The sequence below is a fragment of the Micrasema longulum genome, unplaced genomic scaffold, assembly GCF_059751315.1.
Source record: "Micrasema longulum isolate JH-2025_06_02 unplaced genomic scaffold, ASM5975131v1 h1tg000540l, whole genome shotgun sequence".
NCBI lineage: Eukaryota > Metazoa > Arthropoda > Insecta > Trichoptera > Brachycentridae > Micrasema > Micrasema longulum.
This window is the reverse complement of record NW_028277736.1, coordinates 208,368-227,670: the sequence shown is the minus strand read 5'-3', so window position 1 is coordinate 227,670 and position 19,303 is coordinate 208,368. Positions and strand designations below refer to the sequence as shown.

The 19,303-nt window shown below is 30.8% G+C and overlaps 1 protein-coding gene across 1 annotated transcript; it reads right to left on the bottom strand.

The window, feature by feature from the left end:
* Nucleotides 1-278: 278 nt before the first annotated feature.
* Nucleotides 279-11,828, bottom strand: LOC148280790 (protein spaetzle-like). Its single transcript, XM_088227798.1, has 6 exons — nt 11,677-11,828; nt 8,808-9,000; nt 8,276-8,382; nt 3,832-3,939; nt 2,819-2,916; nt 279-1,608 (listed from the first exon to the last, which is right to left on the bottom strand). The coding sequence occupies exons 1-6, from the start codon at nt 11,710-11,712 to the stop codon at nt 1,428-1,430; spliced, it is 723 nt and encodes a 240-aa protein (XP_088083924.1). The 5' UTR covers nt 11,713-11,828; the 3' UTR covers nt 279-1,427.
* Nucleotides 11,829-19,303: the final 7,475 nt, after the last annotated feature.

The window sequence follows — 19,303 nt, the reverse complement described above, 5'->3', positions numbered from 1 at the left end:
TACATTAAATGTAAAAATACAATTAAATATACAAATATAAAGCATACATACTACATACATACATATACACATACATACATATATACACACATATACATGCATATACATATATATACACACATACATACACAATATATATGCACATGCAAAAATACAATTAATTTATATATGATTCAATGGGATAGCATAATATTTAGATTACTATTCTCACATATAACTTGTATACATATTGTTTTTGTATATTTTTTTAAACATACATAGAATTAAAACAAAACAAATAGAACCATTAGTTTTATTGATTTGTTCAAACAAATCTCCTTTTGTCAGTTAGCCCGTCAATATACAAATACAATCTTTAAAAAGTCAAATAACAAAATAATTCATGAAAGTTTGTACACTTTTTAAAAAATATTTCATACAAATAACAAGAAGAATCCAGTATAAAGTTTATATTCCGTATTCCATTCAAAGATACATTAAGGTTAATTAACGTTCCACTAGAAGATACTTATTTTAAAAAAGAACTTAATACAATAAAACAGATTGTTTATAATAATGGATATAATGAGAACCTAATTGATTAAATATTAAATCAAAAACAAAAACGCAAACTTATAAATAAATATTTATATTTGACTCCCACAGTAAATAAAGCAAACCCACCTAAACAATGAAGGCGAATTCTTTTTATAAATGATATTTTTTTTCAAAACAATTATCTAATTCCCTACCATCAAATATTAAACCGGCTTTCTATACAACTTATAATTTAGGAACATTGTTAAAAAATCACAAAGACAAAGTTCATAAATATAATAAATCTGGGATATACCAATAAAATTGTAATGATTGTGATTCAATCTACATTGAAAAAACTAAAAGAAACTTTAATATTAGAGTAAAAAAACACTTAAAATGCTTAAATAATAAAAAAAAATCTGAATTTGCAAATCATCTTATAAAAAATAGTCATAACTTCAATAAAGACACTGGATTAAAAGTACTTCATGTTGAAAATAAAATATTAAAATAGTAAACTTAGAAATCTTAGAAATAAAGAAAGCGATTTATGATAAGAAAACAATAATTTAATAACCAAATAAACACTATTTCTTTTAGTCCTCTCCTGTCTGACTTCGAAAATAGTGATATTAAATTACCACCTGTGTAGGAAAAACGACTTAATTTATTGGGTCCAGGTGTAGTATTTAGTGAACATGATAAAAATAAAAAATAAATCAATTCATTAGTTACGTAAACCTTGACGAAGAAGCTTGTTTGCTTTGAAACTGGTCGGTGAAAAATATAAAATTAGTGGTTAAAAACAAAGTTGTTTTGTTTATTTTATTTAAGTATCCAGTGAATTATAAAATAACTTGAACTTTCCGGGTATTACAGTGAATCGTTGACAGGCATGGTGTTTGCCTTTATAGCCCTATTGGGTTGCTAACAACGCAAGAACAACAGCTTGGTATTTTAAACAAGTCAGTAACAATTGTTCCGTTTGGACTGATGGCCAATAACTTTCGGAAGATGTATCCTTGCTGGCACGAACTGTTATGGCCATTCGGCAATAAATCGTTGAACTGACACGGCCTATTTTCTTCCCTGGAAAAAATAACCTCATAGATGTTCCAGATATTTACACAAAGACAGATATATGACCGAGAAGAGAGAAGGTATGAGAGAAATTCAGGCCTAAGTCATCATCATCATTATCCTTACCCTATCCGCACCCAGTGGTTCATAGGGCATTACAGCGTATTTAAATAAAAAAGGATAAATTTTCTTACATAAAATATAAGATAATCAGTCTAAAACTTCAAGCTCCAGTCCTGGGGCAATAAATTATTGCAGCTTAGAATCACCTTTAAAACCAATATTCATACACTGCGAAGGAATCGATCAGTTATGTTCAACGTGTTACAGTGAACGCACTGTGATATCATACAGAATCCTTTCGCAACAGTTTTTTATGAAGTTTGCCAAAAACTAGAAATTTTATGAAACGGCTGCCTCCGTGGTGTAGTAATCAAGGTTCCAGGTTTGATTCCCGGTGAGAACACCAACAATTTAAGTGGTTTTTCTCAAGCCTGGGAGATCAGTGTTGTAACTCACCACTGTAACTGAACGTAGTTATGCAGAAAGCAGCCAGTCCACAATTTTGAAAAAAAAAAAACATTTTTTTGTTATCGGGTGCAGTAAAGTCAATTTTATGTTCTGCTAAAAACAGCCAGACCGCTTTTGTACAAATAACTGTATTAATCACCTTCTGAAACAGTGTCGATTGCAAAAACATTACAATTACATTTTTAGATTCGCAGAAAACACCCACAGCACTACAAAAACTAACGGTGCTTTAACAATCATTTAAACTGGTCAAATACATAATTAGATTCTTGTTTGTCATATAAAAAAACAATGTTTTCATTGCTCTCTTTTTGTTAAAGTCAAAAACATTCCAACTGTTGTGTAGATTTGATTATTCACTCTTTTCACAAAAGTGGTATTATCTCGGTTTCACTTTTCTATGTCTGGCTGCTTTCTGCATAACTACGTTCAATTGAGCCTCTTGGCCTGTTGTGGCACAAAAACAACAGGTAAACACTACCTTATAAACCGTATTCTACCACTATATTAAGGATGATTTTTTAATATTTACTCTACCGCTATGCCTAGGCGTATTTTATACCAGGTTTATAAGTAAGGGTCTGTGAGTATAACTATACTCATACTTAATCATGTATCATAAAGTGTGATCATATTCGCCATTGTACGATACAATCATTTAAATTTTGTTTACAATTTTTATACTTACTGACATATTTCCACCCTCATGCCTTGGAGAGTTTTGTTATGATTTACGATAAAAAGTTTTTCATCGTTTATATTTAATCCAACTTTTGGGTAGATAATCTAAAAATAAACATTCAGAAAATATTAATTTGATATTTTTTAATGTTTTGCTTTTACGATAATCTAGAGCAAGTGTTAATGAAGATGAAAGGATCCGCTTTCGAGATTATACATGACATTTAATTTATTTGTTTATTTATTTAGGATATCAACAGTAACACAGGTTTAAAAAATAAACTGAGAATAAAACCAACGACAGATACAAATACATGAAATGTAAATTAGTTATGTTTTTTCACGTGTGTAAACACGCTTTAGAGATTGAGAGGGTGAAGACATGTGTGCATATATTAATGCCCGTGTGTCGAAAACATATATTTCTATATTTTTCCAAAAAAATATGATTTCATTACTATGAATTTTTTGACGTTTAGGAACTTAAAAACTTACAAAAAGTAAGTTAAACTCTGACAATTTGTCAGTTGAACAGATATTTCTGCATAAACGAGTGAAAGACATTTTCCAATATTGTATGTCTTAAGTGGAAAATACTGATTTATGTTTTTGAGTATTGTATAAAATATTTGACTGATAATTTTCAATCATATCTTAATAGTTGAAGTAGCTATGCACATGTGTGAGGGCATTGAAAATAACTGGTCATCAGATAATATCCGCCCCTAAATTTAAGCAGGTGGAATTCACAAACAACCCTCGGGTCATTTCTTCGACCTTTAACTTTGAGGGTCTTCCACGCCAGGTCAGCAATGGAGGCGGAACCTTTTACCTTGTTTAGTAGGCAAGAACGGTTAAAGCTGTCGGTAGGCATCTGCAGTATGTGACGCAGACAACCGTGACAATTGTAAACGAAAGTTATCAAGTTGATGGTATATTTTTAACGCACCTGACAAAATTTTAGAAAAACCTAACAACTAAATTTGTTTAGTAACTATTATTTCCAAAATTTGGTCTTACTTTTTCTACGGATTTACAAAGGCCAAATTTATAAACAGAATCCGTTATTCTTGATCCTAGTTTCACTGGAACCTCATCTACCCCAAGAACGTCTTTGTAACTTATCATCTGCAGTAAAAAATAACAATTTATTACTAAAATAAAGTGTAAAAATGTTTCAAAGTCTGAAGGAAAGCCAGCAAAAGGATGTCAATTGGTATTTAAGATCTTCTGCACATGATCGGCATCGGTTAAAAAAATGGAACATTCGGCAAATAAATCTCATAATGTTTTCTCAGGTACCTATATACTTAGTTGTTATTGAAAATATTATAAAATACACATGTACATATTTATTAGGCTAAGAATTGTTTTATTTGTAAGACATTTTTCCACGGTACAATTGATTTAGCCGTATAGAATTATAGGATGGGGAGGATGTAATAACTTAAATTTACATCCCATAATAATTTCACATAAAAACAATGATAAAATATGTACTCGTACTTTAAAGGATAAACCATGGAAGTCACATTGAACGAAATAATAAAAAAATAAGATTTTGCGATTGTGCGATTGTGCGAATACCAAAATATCACAACTTTTGAACCAAATGAGATAATTTCAATTTATAAAGAACTTTTACTGTAAAATAATAATTATTTTGATAATAAAAATTCATAGCGTTGAAAGAACCAAAACGAAAATTTTAAAGATTCATTTATTTCAAACAACATATTCCTATAGAATAAATTAACTTCAAGTCTTTGTTAATTTTTTTGAATTTATCTACTCTGGAGGATCCCAGGACAATAACTGACCTAATATTCTTATATAAAATCATTAATTGTAAATCCGATTGTCATGAACTCCTGGATTTTATAAATATTAATATACTAACACGTCGAACAAGACAAAATAGTCTTTATTTTTGTCACCCTTCTCAAACCAACTGTCTTTGTCACTCACCTATACCGTGTCTACACAGACTAGGAAATGAATGAACCTCTAATATCGACATTTTTAACTCGGGTCTAGGTGAATTCAAATCATCTCTTTATAAATACTTTATATTTTTATTTTATATAACTTTATTTATTTTTGCACCACAACAGGCCAGGAAGCCCAATTACAGTGGTGAATTACATCACAGAACACCCAGGCTTGAGAAAAATCTTTTTTTTTTTAGTGTTTTCACCGGGAATCGAACCCGGAACCTTCCGTGCGTGAGTCAAGCGTCTTGACCACTACACCACGGAGGCCGCCTATTGTTACGATTAACGAATTATTTGCAAAAGCTACTTATGCTTATGATCTGGTGTTAATTGATTTATTTTTTGTCTGCTGACATACATACATGTATATATACTATATAGCCTGTAACTGGGAGGACGGATCATTGGTGGCAGAGCAATGGGGGACCTCAATGCCTATCGATTTAGCTCTTATGTAAGTTCAGCGATATTCAGTCGTTTAAAAGTTATTCAGATTTTTAAGAATTTTTAGTAAAAATTCGATTTTAGGCTGGATGTCCCAAGTGTAGCCAAACTTTTAAGTCTACGATAGTAATTTTTTAAATGACTGAATATCGCTGAACATACATGGGGGTTAAATCGATAGGCATTGAAGTCTCTTATCGCTCTGCCACCGATGATCCGTCCTCCCAGTTACAGGCTTTATATTTATATATTTTTATTTTTTCTTTTTATTGTTTTTTTCTTTTTATACCCATGTTTTAAAACTGTTTTTTAATTTTTGTATTTCTTACTAACTCATTATTTTGTTATAAAAGGCGCTTGTGCCATATAATAAATATTAAAATAGCATATTTGGAACAACTGATGTTTTTTGCATTAAAACAATGTGGAATTTAGATTTTAATTTTAACTTGAAAACACATTTTCAATGCGAAAGGGGGCTTAAGTGCTTTGCATATTAAATAGCGCATTCTGCATTATTAACTTCAAAACTGCCAAAAGTGGACTTTTGTGTTTTATCCTTTAAGGTACACAAATTATAACAAAAACACCTACGATAATGCATCCATCTTACTTAGTATTTAAAGAATTTGTTTTAAATACACAAGAAGAATATGAAAATATGATGAATCTAAAATACATTTTTTTAAAGATAAATACGTCCATATTTTTCAAAATTTCCAAAAAATCAAGATTGTCTTTTGATTTAAGCATGCGTTAAAGATGCAATACTGGTGCAGGACAAAATCATTTTTGTGATTAATATTAAAAGCTTATTTTTTTTAAAATTTACTAACAAAATAAAATGTATTGGAAATATGAAAGTAGGTATTTAAAGCCAAACTCAAAAAATATATGAAACCCACTCTATTTATGCTAAATTCATCGATTTTTGTGACAAAGTAAATATTTTTTAATGCTTTAATAATTATAATCTTACGGAAAAACCTGTAATAAAAACTGTAAAACAAACTCCTTTTCTAAACATCATAATATATGTAGTAAACAATTGAGCTGTAAACGTTTACAGACAAGCAACTTTGCTGAGTGTAGTCACATCTTCCTTACCAGTATTCCAGCGAATTAGTCAATTAATTTCAAATCCTAGTTTTGTTTTTATTTAATGGAAGCGACTGCTGATGAATGTCGATAAATCGAATGTGATGGTTTTTGAAAGAAATGAAAGTATGACTAAATGTGAAATCACTGTGAATGGAGTTGTACTAAAACAAGTAGAGGAATTTGTGTATCTGGGAAGTATGTTCACTAGGGATGGAATGACTGAGAAAGATATTGAAAGGAGGCTGAGTGCCGGGAACAGAGTGAACGGTGCACTTAAATCGACCTTGGCAAATAAATGCTTGTCACAAGAGGCAAAATTGGCAGTTCACAACGGAGTCCTGGTCCCGTCCCTGATGTATGGGAGCGAAGTATGGACTTGGAAAAACAGGGATGAAAGTGGGCTGAATGCTGTCGAAATGCGATCTCTCAGGTGAATGTGTGGTAAAACTATGTACGATAGACGCACAAATGTTGAGATCCGTACATTATGTAAGGCTGAGACAAGCATTATCGACAAAATAAAGAAAGGAGCTCTGCGCTGGTTTGGACATGTAGAACGAATGGACAGCGAGAGCGAATGTTGATAGATGCAGAAATAGAGGAAGACCGAGAAAGACATGGCATGACCAAATCCAACAAATACTTAAAGATGGACATGTCAAAAGTCGGAATAATCGGCGCGCGTGCATGAGAAGATGTATGAATGTAGAGGAAGCGAGATCTGTATGCAAAGATAGAGTGTTGTGGCGTTCTATCCTCTCTGCCTACCCTTACGGGGAAACGGCGTGATGGTTTGTTTGTTTGTTTTTTTGAAAAACGTTTTACTGGAAAGGCTCCAACTAGCAATAGCATATCTAATAATCGATTTTCCTGGTAATAAATAAATAGATTGGAAAGCTAATTTCTTTAAGCACTGACTAATATAAGATAATCAAGAATTGTACTTACCGATTTGACTACCACAGCTGTTTATTTAGTTACACATAGTTAGGTCCTTGTTTAGATGATTTAAGGTCGTAAAATGTGGTTTTTGGGGTTCAAAGGGTTTTAATTAAATACTATAGTATTAAAAGTAGTAAGCAATAATCAGTATATGTGGTGAAATTATCTGAAGTCGCAACTTACAGTACTAATTATGGGTTATAACACAAAGGAAGAACCATAACATGAACATAAAAATAAACAACGAAACTCTTAAAGAACTAGAACATGTGACTTACCTAGGACTCACAATGGACAGACAATTAAAATGGACAAAACACATAGACGGACTCACTAAAGTAATGGCATCACTACATATCCTCTTCTACAAAATTAAAGATTATATACCAAGAAAGGCAAAAATTATGATGTACGAAGCCTATGTCAAAAGTAAATTGAGTAAATTGGGGAACTGGCAACAAGACAGACACAACAAGAATACAAAGACAACAAAATAAAATTCTTAAACTTACATACAACCTACCCTACCTGACCTCTACGACTGAACTGTACAAAAAAACACACCAGTTTGACATAAACTACTTGACTAAAATTGAGACCTTAAAAATTGTGCACAAAATAACACTGGGAAACATACAAGACGACAACATAATATTGGTCAAAAATGCTGACATACACAAATATAACACCAGACAACAACAACACTATCATATTGAAAAAGCAAAGACAAACACAGGACAGTCAAAAATACTACATAATGGCCTTAAACACTACAACAACCTACCTTACTACTTGAAAACTTTTAATGGAGACAAATTTAAAATCAATCTGAAAAAGCACATGATGACTGAACTAACTACACTAGACGAGACATAAAATGACTAGACAATATTAAATTTCTAATGTAACCCTAACGGGTTTTTTAAAATTGTAAATATTTTTTTTTTAAAAAACCCCTATTTGTATTTGGGGTGGTAACTTACAGTATTTTTCAAACTACTTTCAATAGTTTTCAAGGGATAATTCGCAACAAATTCACAAAATATCTCTTTCGGTCCGCACGAAGGTTCTTGCATGTATTTAGCAGAATCTACAAAAAAATAAAAATATGTATGAATTCAAATAAAATACTCTTAAATTCGTAAAACAGTGTGTTTCCTGATACATCTTAATATAATTTTATATTTTCTCTTACATCCTGAAATATTTTTGTGTTTTCGTTATTTAAACTCAGGTTTTTTTTAAAAATGTAAATGGAATCATTACTATGATTTAAAGTGATATCAAACATAGGAAGGAATTACTTAAAAGGTACTCGCAAAAGTTTGCTTTCGTTTTTAAACAAAGAAAACCAAGTGAGTGATCACTAGAGCCTGACAGAGGACTGCAAATTGAATAAACACCTGGCTAGAATGAAACTGCTTGAGACTTGTAGATTTAGTTAAATAATCCAAAATAATAATAATAGACAAAAATAATATCGTAATGAAGTTAATAAACCAATAAGTATTTTACCTAACGATGCCCGTTCGTTGATGTCTACACCTTGATTCATAATTGAAAATCGTTCTTGTATGTTTTTCAATTCATTACCTTGCGCTTTAGAGTACCAAGATGGACGCTCTAAAAGTGCTCTCCATGGCTCGTACAAATAGTGTGATCTTGACCGTCCATAACTTGGTCTAGACACAGCATTTTTACTCAATGCCTAAAAATACAAAATTCAATATTTTTATCACATCAAAATCACGCATGATTTCCATTTTTTAAAAAGGAATGGCCCTTTTTTATATTTGGTAGGTAGAAAAATGTAAAGGATCTTGGAATTGTTGTTGAAAATATGTGTTATTTAAATTTAACTGAACAAACTGAAACAAGATTTGTTCATTTATTCATTTTATTTTATTCGGGATTTTTACAGCTATTACATAACAAATAGTTAGAAATATACTAACAATAATTGAGCCAATAAAGGAAAATCTACTGTGATACTAATAATGCATAGTATATAAGCAAAGACTTTACAAAGTTGTATGTGTGCGATGTTTGTATTCATATTGTGTGTATAAAGTGTGGGTGCGTCAGTATTTTTTTTATTATTTTAAACACTTATTTATATCGAAAAGGGTAAAACAGAGAACTTGGTAAGAGGTTTTACTATTAAAGAAAAAAATATAGTTTATACCTTCTTTCAAAACCTCTTTAAAAATATGTTTCATAAGTAATGTTATGATGCTAAAATATTTTTTAAAAAGCCTGGTAAGTTTCGAAACTTTGTTCTGATTAAAGCATTTTACTTACAAATTTAATTGGTATACGAGTATCGTATATTCAATGAATAATGTGCAACGAGTCCCATATCATACGGTAGGTAACCACAAAATGCAGTGCATACGATGTATCGTCAACAATAACCAAGGTAGGTATGACAACACGCGTACGTTGGTCTAAAATGAAGATACTCAACAGTCACTAAAGCTGCACAAATTTGGATCCCATGTTCAATCTTACACAATATGCTCGTCTTCGAGGCCACAGTCTCAGGCTGGAGAAAACCATATTCAATCTAAATTCATGGAAGCATTTCCTGAGCTATAGGATTGTTGATGGTTGGAATAAACTGCCGCAAGAGCTGATCTCAACGTTTAGTCTCAATGGGTTTAAAAATGGACTAAATTTGTTTTGGAAAAGTTGACAACAACTAGCTTCCGTTTTAATAGATTTAAACATATCAACTTTAAGCTGCTCGCTTAAAATGTATATGATAACAATAATAACATTCTGGCGGCAATGATTAAACTTCTATATTTTTTCTCAATGATATTCTTGACCGGCTGTGGTTTCTTTGTAGTGATATAGACTCACATATCGAATAGCCAAACACAAGAGCGTGAGTCTTTTTTAGCAAGTTGAACCTGAAATGTTCTATGTTTTTTTTTCTTCGTGTATTGTTTTTTACGTTTAAAGTGTACTAAAAAAAAATGGAAAAATTACTCCACCACGACTTGAATATCATTTTTATTTTATTTAATTTTAATTTTAATTTTTATTTTAATTTTTATTTTTATTTTTATTTTTATTTTTATTTTTATTTTTACTTTTATTTTATTTTATTTGGGAAATTAACAGTTCTACATACATATTTATAGTAAACAAACAGATATAGTGTATAAACTCAGAACTAATAACAGATTTCCACATAGTATTCAAAGTTAGTAAAGAAAATATATTACATATCAAATAAATACATACAATTTATACATAAAAAAATGATATTTTCATGTGCTCAATAATCAAAGAATTTTTTATATTTATTTTAAGAAAATTAAGTTACTGTAAATTGGGCGGGATTAGGACAAGGATGCTTGAAAAGAGGATAAGGAGGGGAAGGGAGATGTACATATTTATTATTATAATGTCTACTAAGTTACATAATGCATTTTTAGTGTAAATTTTTAATCTGACAGAGCGATGTTTGTGTAATCTATATTTTTAAATTTTATATTGAAAACTGAAAAACTCCTACGAAAAAAAGCATTTTTGACATTCGATGTTTTTCATTTTTAAAGCATTTACTAATAATAAGAAGAAATTAAATAGTTTTTAATTAAATAATGGGTTCACTATAGTGTTTGCTTAATATAAAGTTAGGGCATACTCAAGATCTTATTGGTAACATAAACTGGATTGAGATAGATAGTTTTTTTTTTCATTTGTATGCATATTCGCTGTACTAATGTTGATAATACAAATAAAATAGTAAAAAACTTTCTATTTTCAAGCGTAACCACGATTACAAATAACTAAATTTTATTTTATTCTAACCATGTGAAATGTGAAGATTTCAGCTCTTTTGGACCTGTTGCACCACAACAAATATTACAAATAAAATTAATAACCCTTACCTTTTCCTCAAAATGTACTTCTTTGATTCACGTGTACATACATATTTGTACAATTGCGAGTTTACTGACAAATGTCATTTTTCCCAACTTTTTTATAATTTTAGTTACAAAACGTGGGTACGCTAGAATTTTTTTTAAATGCATGCAAAAACAGATTAAGGAACATGTCCATATAAATAAGTTTATATCGATACAAGTCTTCTAAATAAAAAGGAATAAAATGGGAGGAAAAGAAGAGAGCTAAATGACGAGAAAGGAGATGTTTTTTTAGGGCGTGATTTCAATGGAGATACTGTAGAAACATCTTTGATAATTGATGGGAGATGATTTCACAGTCGAGCCGCTTGGACACTGCACGAGTTTAAGAAAAAGAGTTTTAAAAATTTAGATATTAACATTAACAGAATTGACAATGTAACGCAGTGTGCGAAGCGATCAGACCGTTCTGTCATTCAAAAAAATATTATAATGTTTCATACCAAGAGAACCAAGAAGATCGCTAATATCCGTGACATTATGTTTAACTTTCAATTTGAAAATAATTTATGCTAAATACAACTTTCCTCTTCCCGGAACGAATTAAAACTAAAACTAAAAACAAATATCGTACATTTAAACAAGCTAATAATAGTATAATTTAAAGGTACGTAGTAGGTACATTATATCAAAAATAATTATTATACAGTATGTCTGATTTGTCGGTTATCAGGAGCCCTATTCTCGAATCTTACTGGAATATTGCACACGTTTTTTTACTTTTTTAGTTACATGATAATGACGCTTTGTTACAAAGTATTTATTTATTGACTAATGTTTTATACTCATATTTATCTTTCACAGAGCGTATTACAAGAGGAATTAGGGTAGCTGAATTGTTTTTATTATTAATTTATGATCAGCGAATTTTTCAGCTACATTTTTAAAATAAAGGTATGTACAATACTGCGAAAATGTATCGAAACCCCTTCGTTTCCTTGCAAATTCTGACTTGACGTGTGTTTTTTTTATAGGGAACACATTTTACTTTTATAATGTATTGTATTTTTAGAAAGATCGAAACATTCTAAATATTTGCCAATACTTTGTACACAGGAAATGTATGACAACAGTATTTTTTTAAATTTTTAATAAAAAAGTTCTCAGTAATCTTGTAATGTAATGTACTAATTTTAGAAATGCAAATAAAATTTGAACACCTAGTTATACCTCAACCAATAAACAATATATATATCTACAATCTGGTGAAGCCCTTGTTTTCTCAGTGTTCGTGTACGGAGTGGAGTGTTGGACACTGAGGGATTCTGAAAAAAAAAATCGAAGCTTTCGAGATGTGGTGTTGGCAGCGAGTACTGTGGATTCCGTGGATGGCCAGACGTACCAATGCATCTATTCTCCAGAAACTGGACATAGGAGAAATACTGATATCCATGTCCGAGAAAAGAAACCTGCAGTTTTTTGGGCATATTTCCAGGAGAGACTCTCAAAGTTTGGAGAAAACCATTCTCCTGGGAAGTGTCGAAGAGACAAGGTCGCGTGGATGTCAACCGACAAGATGGAGCGGTACAGTCACTGAGTTATCAGAATCATCACTAATTAATGCCAATAGAAAAGCACAAGACCGTTCCAGGTGGAGAGAGACTGTCCACAGACGAGCCATGCCTGGAGTCAGGCGTAATCACCATTCTCAGGGATGAGGCACGGATTGAAGAGAGATATATACAAACATAATTTCAATAACAAAACATTGTTTTAAAATTCAGATGCTTTCGGATGACATATATCTACCTATATGGATATTTGTTTTTTAATTAAAACTATCGCTATCCCACGAAACGATGCGATAGACCCAGCATCCCTAATCTTTTTGACAACTCATTAACCATTTTGCGTTATTTATGATACAGATTGGTTTAAGTTCCTTGGATTCTTGTTTTGGAGAGTCTAAAACCTTCACCTTCCCTCGGACAGCGATGAATATTACTAAATATGTATTCAGGCAATAATTATTTTCAAAATTTTAATATTATCACTTATGTGTTTAACAACATCGATGTCTTTTACGTGAGTCTTGTAAATTTTAAATATCAATGTATTATGTTCCAAATAAAATAGAACTTAATATTCTGTTCATAGTGTATTTTATAACATTATGTACCTAGCTGCTTTAAACTTTTAACTCCATTTCTTTAGCTTATATAAAAATTTAAAAAAATAAAAAAATTGAATATATATATTATTATAATTTTCTAAAACCAACTTAACTTCTAAACACTGTTCTATATTTTATTACTTTAAATTGTATTTTTTTTAAATTTATGTTGTTTATATACTCATCTTCTTTTTTTTACACCAACTTTACTTCTTTACACTGTTCTATCTTTTGTTGCTTTGTATTGTATTTTTTCAATTCAATTTTGTTTATATACTTATATTTTATATGACTTTCGTGTGTGTAAAAGCCTTATGGGCGTGAAAAAATAATAAAATAAAATAAATATATAAAAATGACCATTTGCTTTACCAAAAGGCTGTTCAGTACCACCAACATATGTATTAGTACTAATGAGGTTGTAATAATTATCCTAAACTTAAACGATTTCATTAAAATAAGGTTTCTCAAGTACACGAATGAACGAGCTCTTTGAAAATTTATGCGTGCTTAAATTGATGTAATTTCCTTGAAATTAATCAGTTAATTGAAATTTTGTTTGAAAACGTTAGGGTTTCTAAACATTTAAACATCACTATAAATGGTTGTTTTACAGTTTAAAATATATAGAAAAGCCTATTAAGGCGCATAAAATACTTCAAAATATGTGTTTTAGGTTCCGTACTCTTAATTTTCAATTGCAGTTACTGGCTTTACCTAAAATCTCCCATTCCATTCTGAGAAAAGTTTAATTTATACAAAAGTGTAAAATCTGCTAGCTCGTATTTTTTAGTACGGATACAATGCAATACAATACGATCTCCGTTCATTTGTCACCCTTTTCTAGATATTTAAACATGTTTAAATATACAAGTACATAGACTTTAAAATGTGGAGCGACGAAATAATTTGAATAATTTAAAAATACTGTTTATTTTTAAAACATACCGATATGCTTTTAAAATACTAACTTAAATAGATGCATTTTTTTATTTTGCTAGCATGCTAATAAAATAAAAATAGCATAGCATGCTAAATGCTGTTGCTAAAGTCAATGCTATTAATATTTGCGGAAGGCATCCATACAAAAATAAATTAATTAATAAACATTTAGGATTTGATGGAAGTGGGTGCATCGCGAGCTCCTACCTAGTTGGAGGTTGACAGAATCAAATGATGTTGTGTTTGGATTAGTGTTTATTACATGTCGTATAAACTGAGTAACTTCGTAAACGTTTTACTTTTGTAACTTACTATTGAAATGTCGGACTTGAACTACATTCCTGAACTGTCTATGTAACTTAGAATGTCACTACTAATATATTGTCAGATATTCATTTAAGTTCCTAATGGGAACTTGAGTTTGTGTGCTGTTTCCGAGGCTGTCATCGATCTTGATATCCACTCGTGACAGCACTTTGCCATTGGTTATTTGATTGTTTTGATTTTTTTTTGTACATAAGAAATGTTTGATTCAATTTCTGCACTATTTTTTTTTTGGAAAGTAGGCATTGATTTCCGAATAAATCCTACAGAAGTTTTTCGCAAAAAAGGGAACAAAAATTTGAGAAGAGAATGACTTGAGATTTACAGGGCATATGACATGTCATTTGCTAGTTTGAGTGGCCACTTTAAAAACTTTTTAACATTTACCATTTTTTCTATCTTTAAACATCATAATTTCCTCAGCTTTCCAATCTGTTGAATTTTGAGCAAAAATAGAGTAGAACCCTTTATAGTAAAAGTTAAAGTCATCTGGATTAATTATTTCACCTACTAGGCAATATGGCGACGGTGTCCGTTTTGTGCACAGTTTAAAAAAAACCATAGATTTAAAATATTTTTTTATTTTATTTTATTCAACTTATTAAACATAATGTTATTTGTACATTGGCGGGCTTATTGTCAAAAGGCAATTTCTTCCAACCAACCAATGAAATAAAAGTTTTATTTTTATAATTCAAGTTACAGAACATACTCAATAGAAAAAAATATTAAAAAGCTAAAGATATATTAAAATAGAAATAAACGTAATAAATAACCTTAAATCAAACCTATTACTCAATGGGGAAAAGGAATAAAAGAGGAAAGAGGAAAGGAGGAAAGATTAAGGAAGAGAAAGGAGATATTTCTTCAGACGTGATTTAAACAGAGATAATGTAGTAACATCTTTGATGGTGGATGGGAGATGATTCCACAGTCGAGCCGCATGGACACTATATGAGTTAGAGAAGAAAGAGGAATTGTGGATGGGTATTAAGAGAGTGCCTTGAGAATTAGAACGAAGAGGTAAACCATGAACTGATAAGCGTTGAAATTTTTCACGCAGGTATAAAGGAGCGTTAGGACTATGAAGTACATTGAACAGAAGTGAGAGGGAGTGATAGTCTCTCCGCTGTCTAATTTTGAGCCATTTCAGTTGCCTGCGATAAACAGAAATGTAGTCATATTTCCTAAGACCAAAAATGTACCTTATGCATGTATTCTGAAGTCGTTCAAGTTTATCTAGTTGCTCACAGCTTAAATCAGTCATGGAAACATCAGCGTTATCTAGAATGGGTAGTAGTAATGCTCGAACAAGTAATAAATAAATAAATGTATACTCTAGGCTCGACCCAATGAACGCGCATGATTAAAAAGACATGCGGTAGATAAAAAAATAACGAATAGGTATTTAAACATTGTCGTTTTGTCACTCTTTCTCGGATGCCTCCCCCATTTAGTGCGAAAAGGACAACTGCACGACGGACTGATTTAATACAAATAAAATATAAAAAAATCGTCATTTCGCTGTCCTGTTTTCCACACCCAAAAACCGAACGGTTCGATTTTTTTATTGAAAAAGAGTCTAAGATGAAATTTTCTGTTTTGGTTATTTTTCCGTTTTTCACAATTATTTGTAATATTTGTGTATCGAAGATGGCAGATTAAACTAGGCGCTTTTAATGGTTTTTAGATGGTCCTAGTTCTGTTTTTCTTAACAGCTCTAATTAGCATATTTCGATCCTAATCATCTGTAATTCACAGTGCAAATGCTAATTATTCTATCACTTATATGAAAAAATATAAATACTTAAATAACCCATGTCATGTTAGGAATGACCTCTTATCTTGCCAAAATACCAATATACTTGTATGAAGAAATTATCATAAAACCAGAAACTTCCTTGTGATTTGGACTTTGCTGTGCATTTTGCGGTTAATTAAAATAATTTTCTGGTAAGATTTTAAAGTTTTTTTATAAAACCCTTAAACTTGAATTAGTTTTGTATCGTGACGTAAAAAAATTGAGAATAAAAAAAAACAGAAATATAACCAGCAGACGCAGCAACCTCCGGTGACTGAAAGTATATTAATATTTAATAATAAATTGATTATCACGCTTTTAAATAAAAATATATTTTTTTGTTGATATTACAACCATTACAACAATAATTTAAGTAGACACTAACACATTAAGAATCATCATCATCATTCCCTATCCGCACCTAATGGTGCATAATGCACTGCATTGGTACACCAATCGCAGCGTATCTTAATAATTTTTGTTACATTAAGGTAAGATGATCAGTCTTAAGCCTCAGGTACCAGCCCAGGGACTATGAAATATTTTAGAGTGAAAACACCCTGTTGAATAAATATTTAATATTTACCCTGTCGGGAATCGAACCCGAGACCTCTTGCATGGTAGGCAAATGCGCTGACCATTACACCACGAGGCTGACAAACCTTAAGAATACCTAAAAATTAATAGTGATTATTATATTTTTATTCTCAAATTCTCCAAATGCGGATTAACAAATAACTACGAAGTTCAGTGATTTTTTATTTATTTTTTTACTAAATTTTACAATAGGCTAATAAAATAAGGCAATTTAAAACATAAATATCCTTTGGGAATCGCATTATCAGCCCTATGGTTCTCGAAAGTTTGGTGATTTTGAAATTACTCCGCCTGTGACGTCGCAAGTTTTCTGCAGTGAGTTGTCCTGATTGGTGGGTTGGCTACCCGGTAACCGGAAATGCATCACTGGTTGATTTTGGAGAAATAATTACGTCATTCCAACTAGTTTAATCTTATCAAAATCCTTTTTACTAATTTTTCATACATTTTCGAAAAACTTCGCCATATAATGAAATGCTCTAATTTTTGGACGAAAACACATTTCATATCCAATTCACCGTTGCACTGAACTTCCTCGTTAGTAATACTCATTGGGCCATCTCACACGTATCGTCCAAATCCACACGACACTGTAAAATTAGGGTGGATTTACTTCTATTTATTTGATCTTTCAGTAGTACGAATATATTAATATAACTTAAATAAAATAACCATTTAACTATAAATTAATCAACAATTAAAGTGAACTATACTCAATACGCCTTTCAAAAACTAACTAATCTGCTACACACTTATTTTTTTTTTAAATGATTGTTTTTATACTAGTAAGTGTATTCACACATATTTTAGTATATCCTCAACAGAGTATAGACATACTTAAAATATTTCAAATTAAATCACATTATAAAAATTTATAAAAATATTTTTTACAATAATAATCCCCTCTTCAGACATTTATACAAAGTCTACTAGAAAGTTATACAAATTATTTTGTTGGTCTTTAGTAGGTAAACGTTAATTTTATAAAAAACCGTTAGATGGCAGTAATTTTACAATGAGGTTATTCAATGCCAAAGAAAATTGGATGTAAAAAGTGATTGGGGAAGTTCAGTGCTACGGAAAATTGGATGTAATTTTTTTCCTACGCGCGGTAAAAATGAGAGCATTAAATTGAACGGCGAAGATTCTTGGAAAAATATTATCAAAACTGCATGGATTAAGTGTTGTGATAGAATCTCGGGGTACGGGAATCCAATTCACTAATCAGCAGAACTCACCAGTGACGTCACACGCGGCGTAATTTCAAAATAACAAAACCTTAAAAAATCATATCGCTGATAATACGATGCATAAAAAGGTTAAAAAAAAACTTTTCAGGTTGGTAGAAACAAATAAAAAAACACCTAACTTACTCATTGTTAAGCGAAGTTTGTAATGTCACAGATACATGTGGACAATAAACAATAAATGTGGGAGTTTAGTGTTTAAAAAAATAAGTGAATTTGTTAAAAGTCCATCAAACTAAACATCAAAAACAAATTAAAACAAAAGCATCCGAGAAGTTCCTTTACAAGGCCATGGCCAATAAGAATCCACAGCCCTAGGGGAAATTGGACACAAAAATATTCTCTTGCGCGCGGTAAAAATTAAAGCATTAAATTAAATGGCAAAGTTACTTGATAATGTACAAAAAAATAATTTAAAATATTTTAATAAAAACCTCAAAAGATGGAAGAATCGAAGGAATATAAATGTTTAAGTTACGCACTCTGTAAAGTGGCCACTTAAACCTTAATGACAGGTCAAAAACCCTGTGGATGCCTAGACTTCTATATAACCTTTTTTAAAACATTCTTCATCTCTGTTTTTAAAAACGAACGACTTTGTACGACGTCACTAGTTCATTTGAATCAATTAATGATAAGAGAGCTGAGAAAGATTTTGCGGTTTGTTTACCGTCAACGGACCAATCGGCAGAACTGACCTAAAATAAGCGGAAGAGAACCTCTGACGTCACACGCGGAGTAATGTCACGAATACGAAACTTTCAAAAATTATAGCGCTCCTAATACGATTTATAAAATTTAAAAAAATGCTCTTTTTCACAAAAAAAAAGAAATCAAAAAACCCTTTCCTCATTAGACCTGGGCCGCGATTACAAAAGCTATCTTCATCGGTACATATCGAGACGGTATAAATTAACATCGATGTTTATGTTGATACGAAAATGTTTCATTGAGTTCATCAAGACTATTTCTTATTAAAAAAATAAAATTATTTAGTAATAATGACATAACGGTTGCAGAAAGTTATTAAATAAATAAACTTGTTT

What these genes read in the sequence shown, in the direction of transcription:
- LOC148280790 (XM_088227798.1), bottom strand. Translation starts at nt 11,712, where the DNA reads ATGTCACGGATATTAGCGATCTTCTTGGTTCTCTTG. An exon ending in CAACGAACGGGCATCGTTAG is followed by an intron (nt 8,383 to 8,807) that starts GTAAAATACTTA and finishes ATTTTTTTGTAG; the next exon opens with ATTCTGCTAAATACATGCAA. An exon ending in AAAGTAGTTTGAAAAATACT is followed by an intron (nt 3,940 to 8,275) that starts GTAAGTTACCAC and finishes TTTTTACTGCAG; the next exon opens with ATGATAAGTTACAAAGACGT.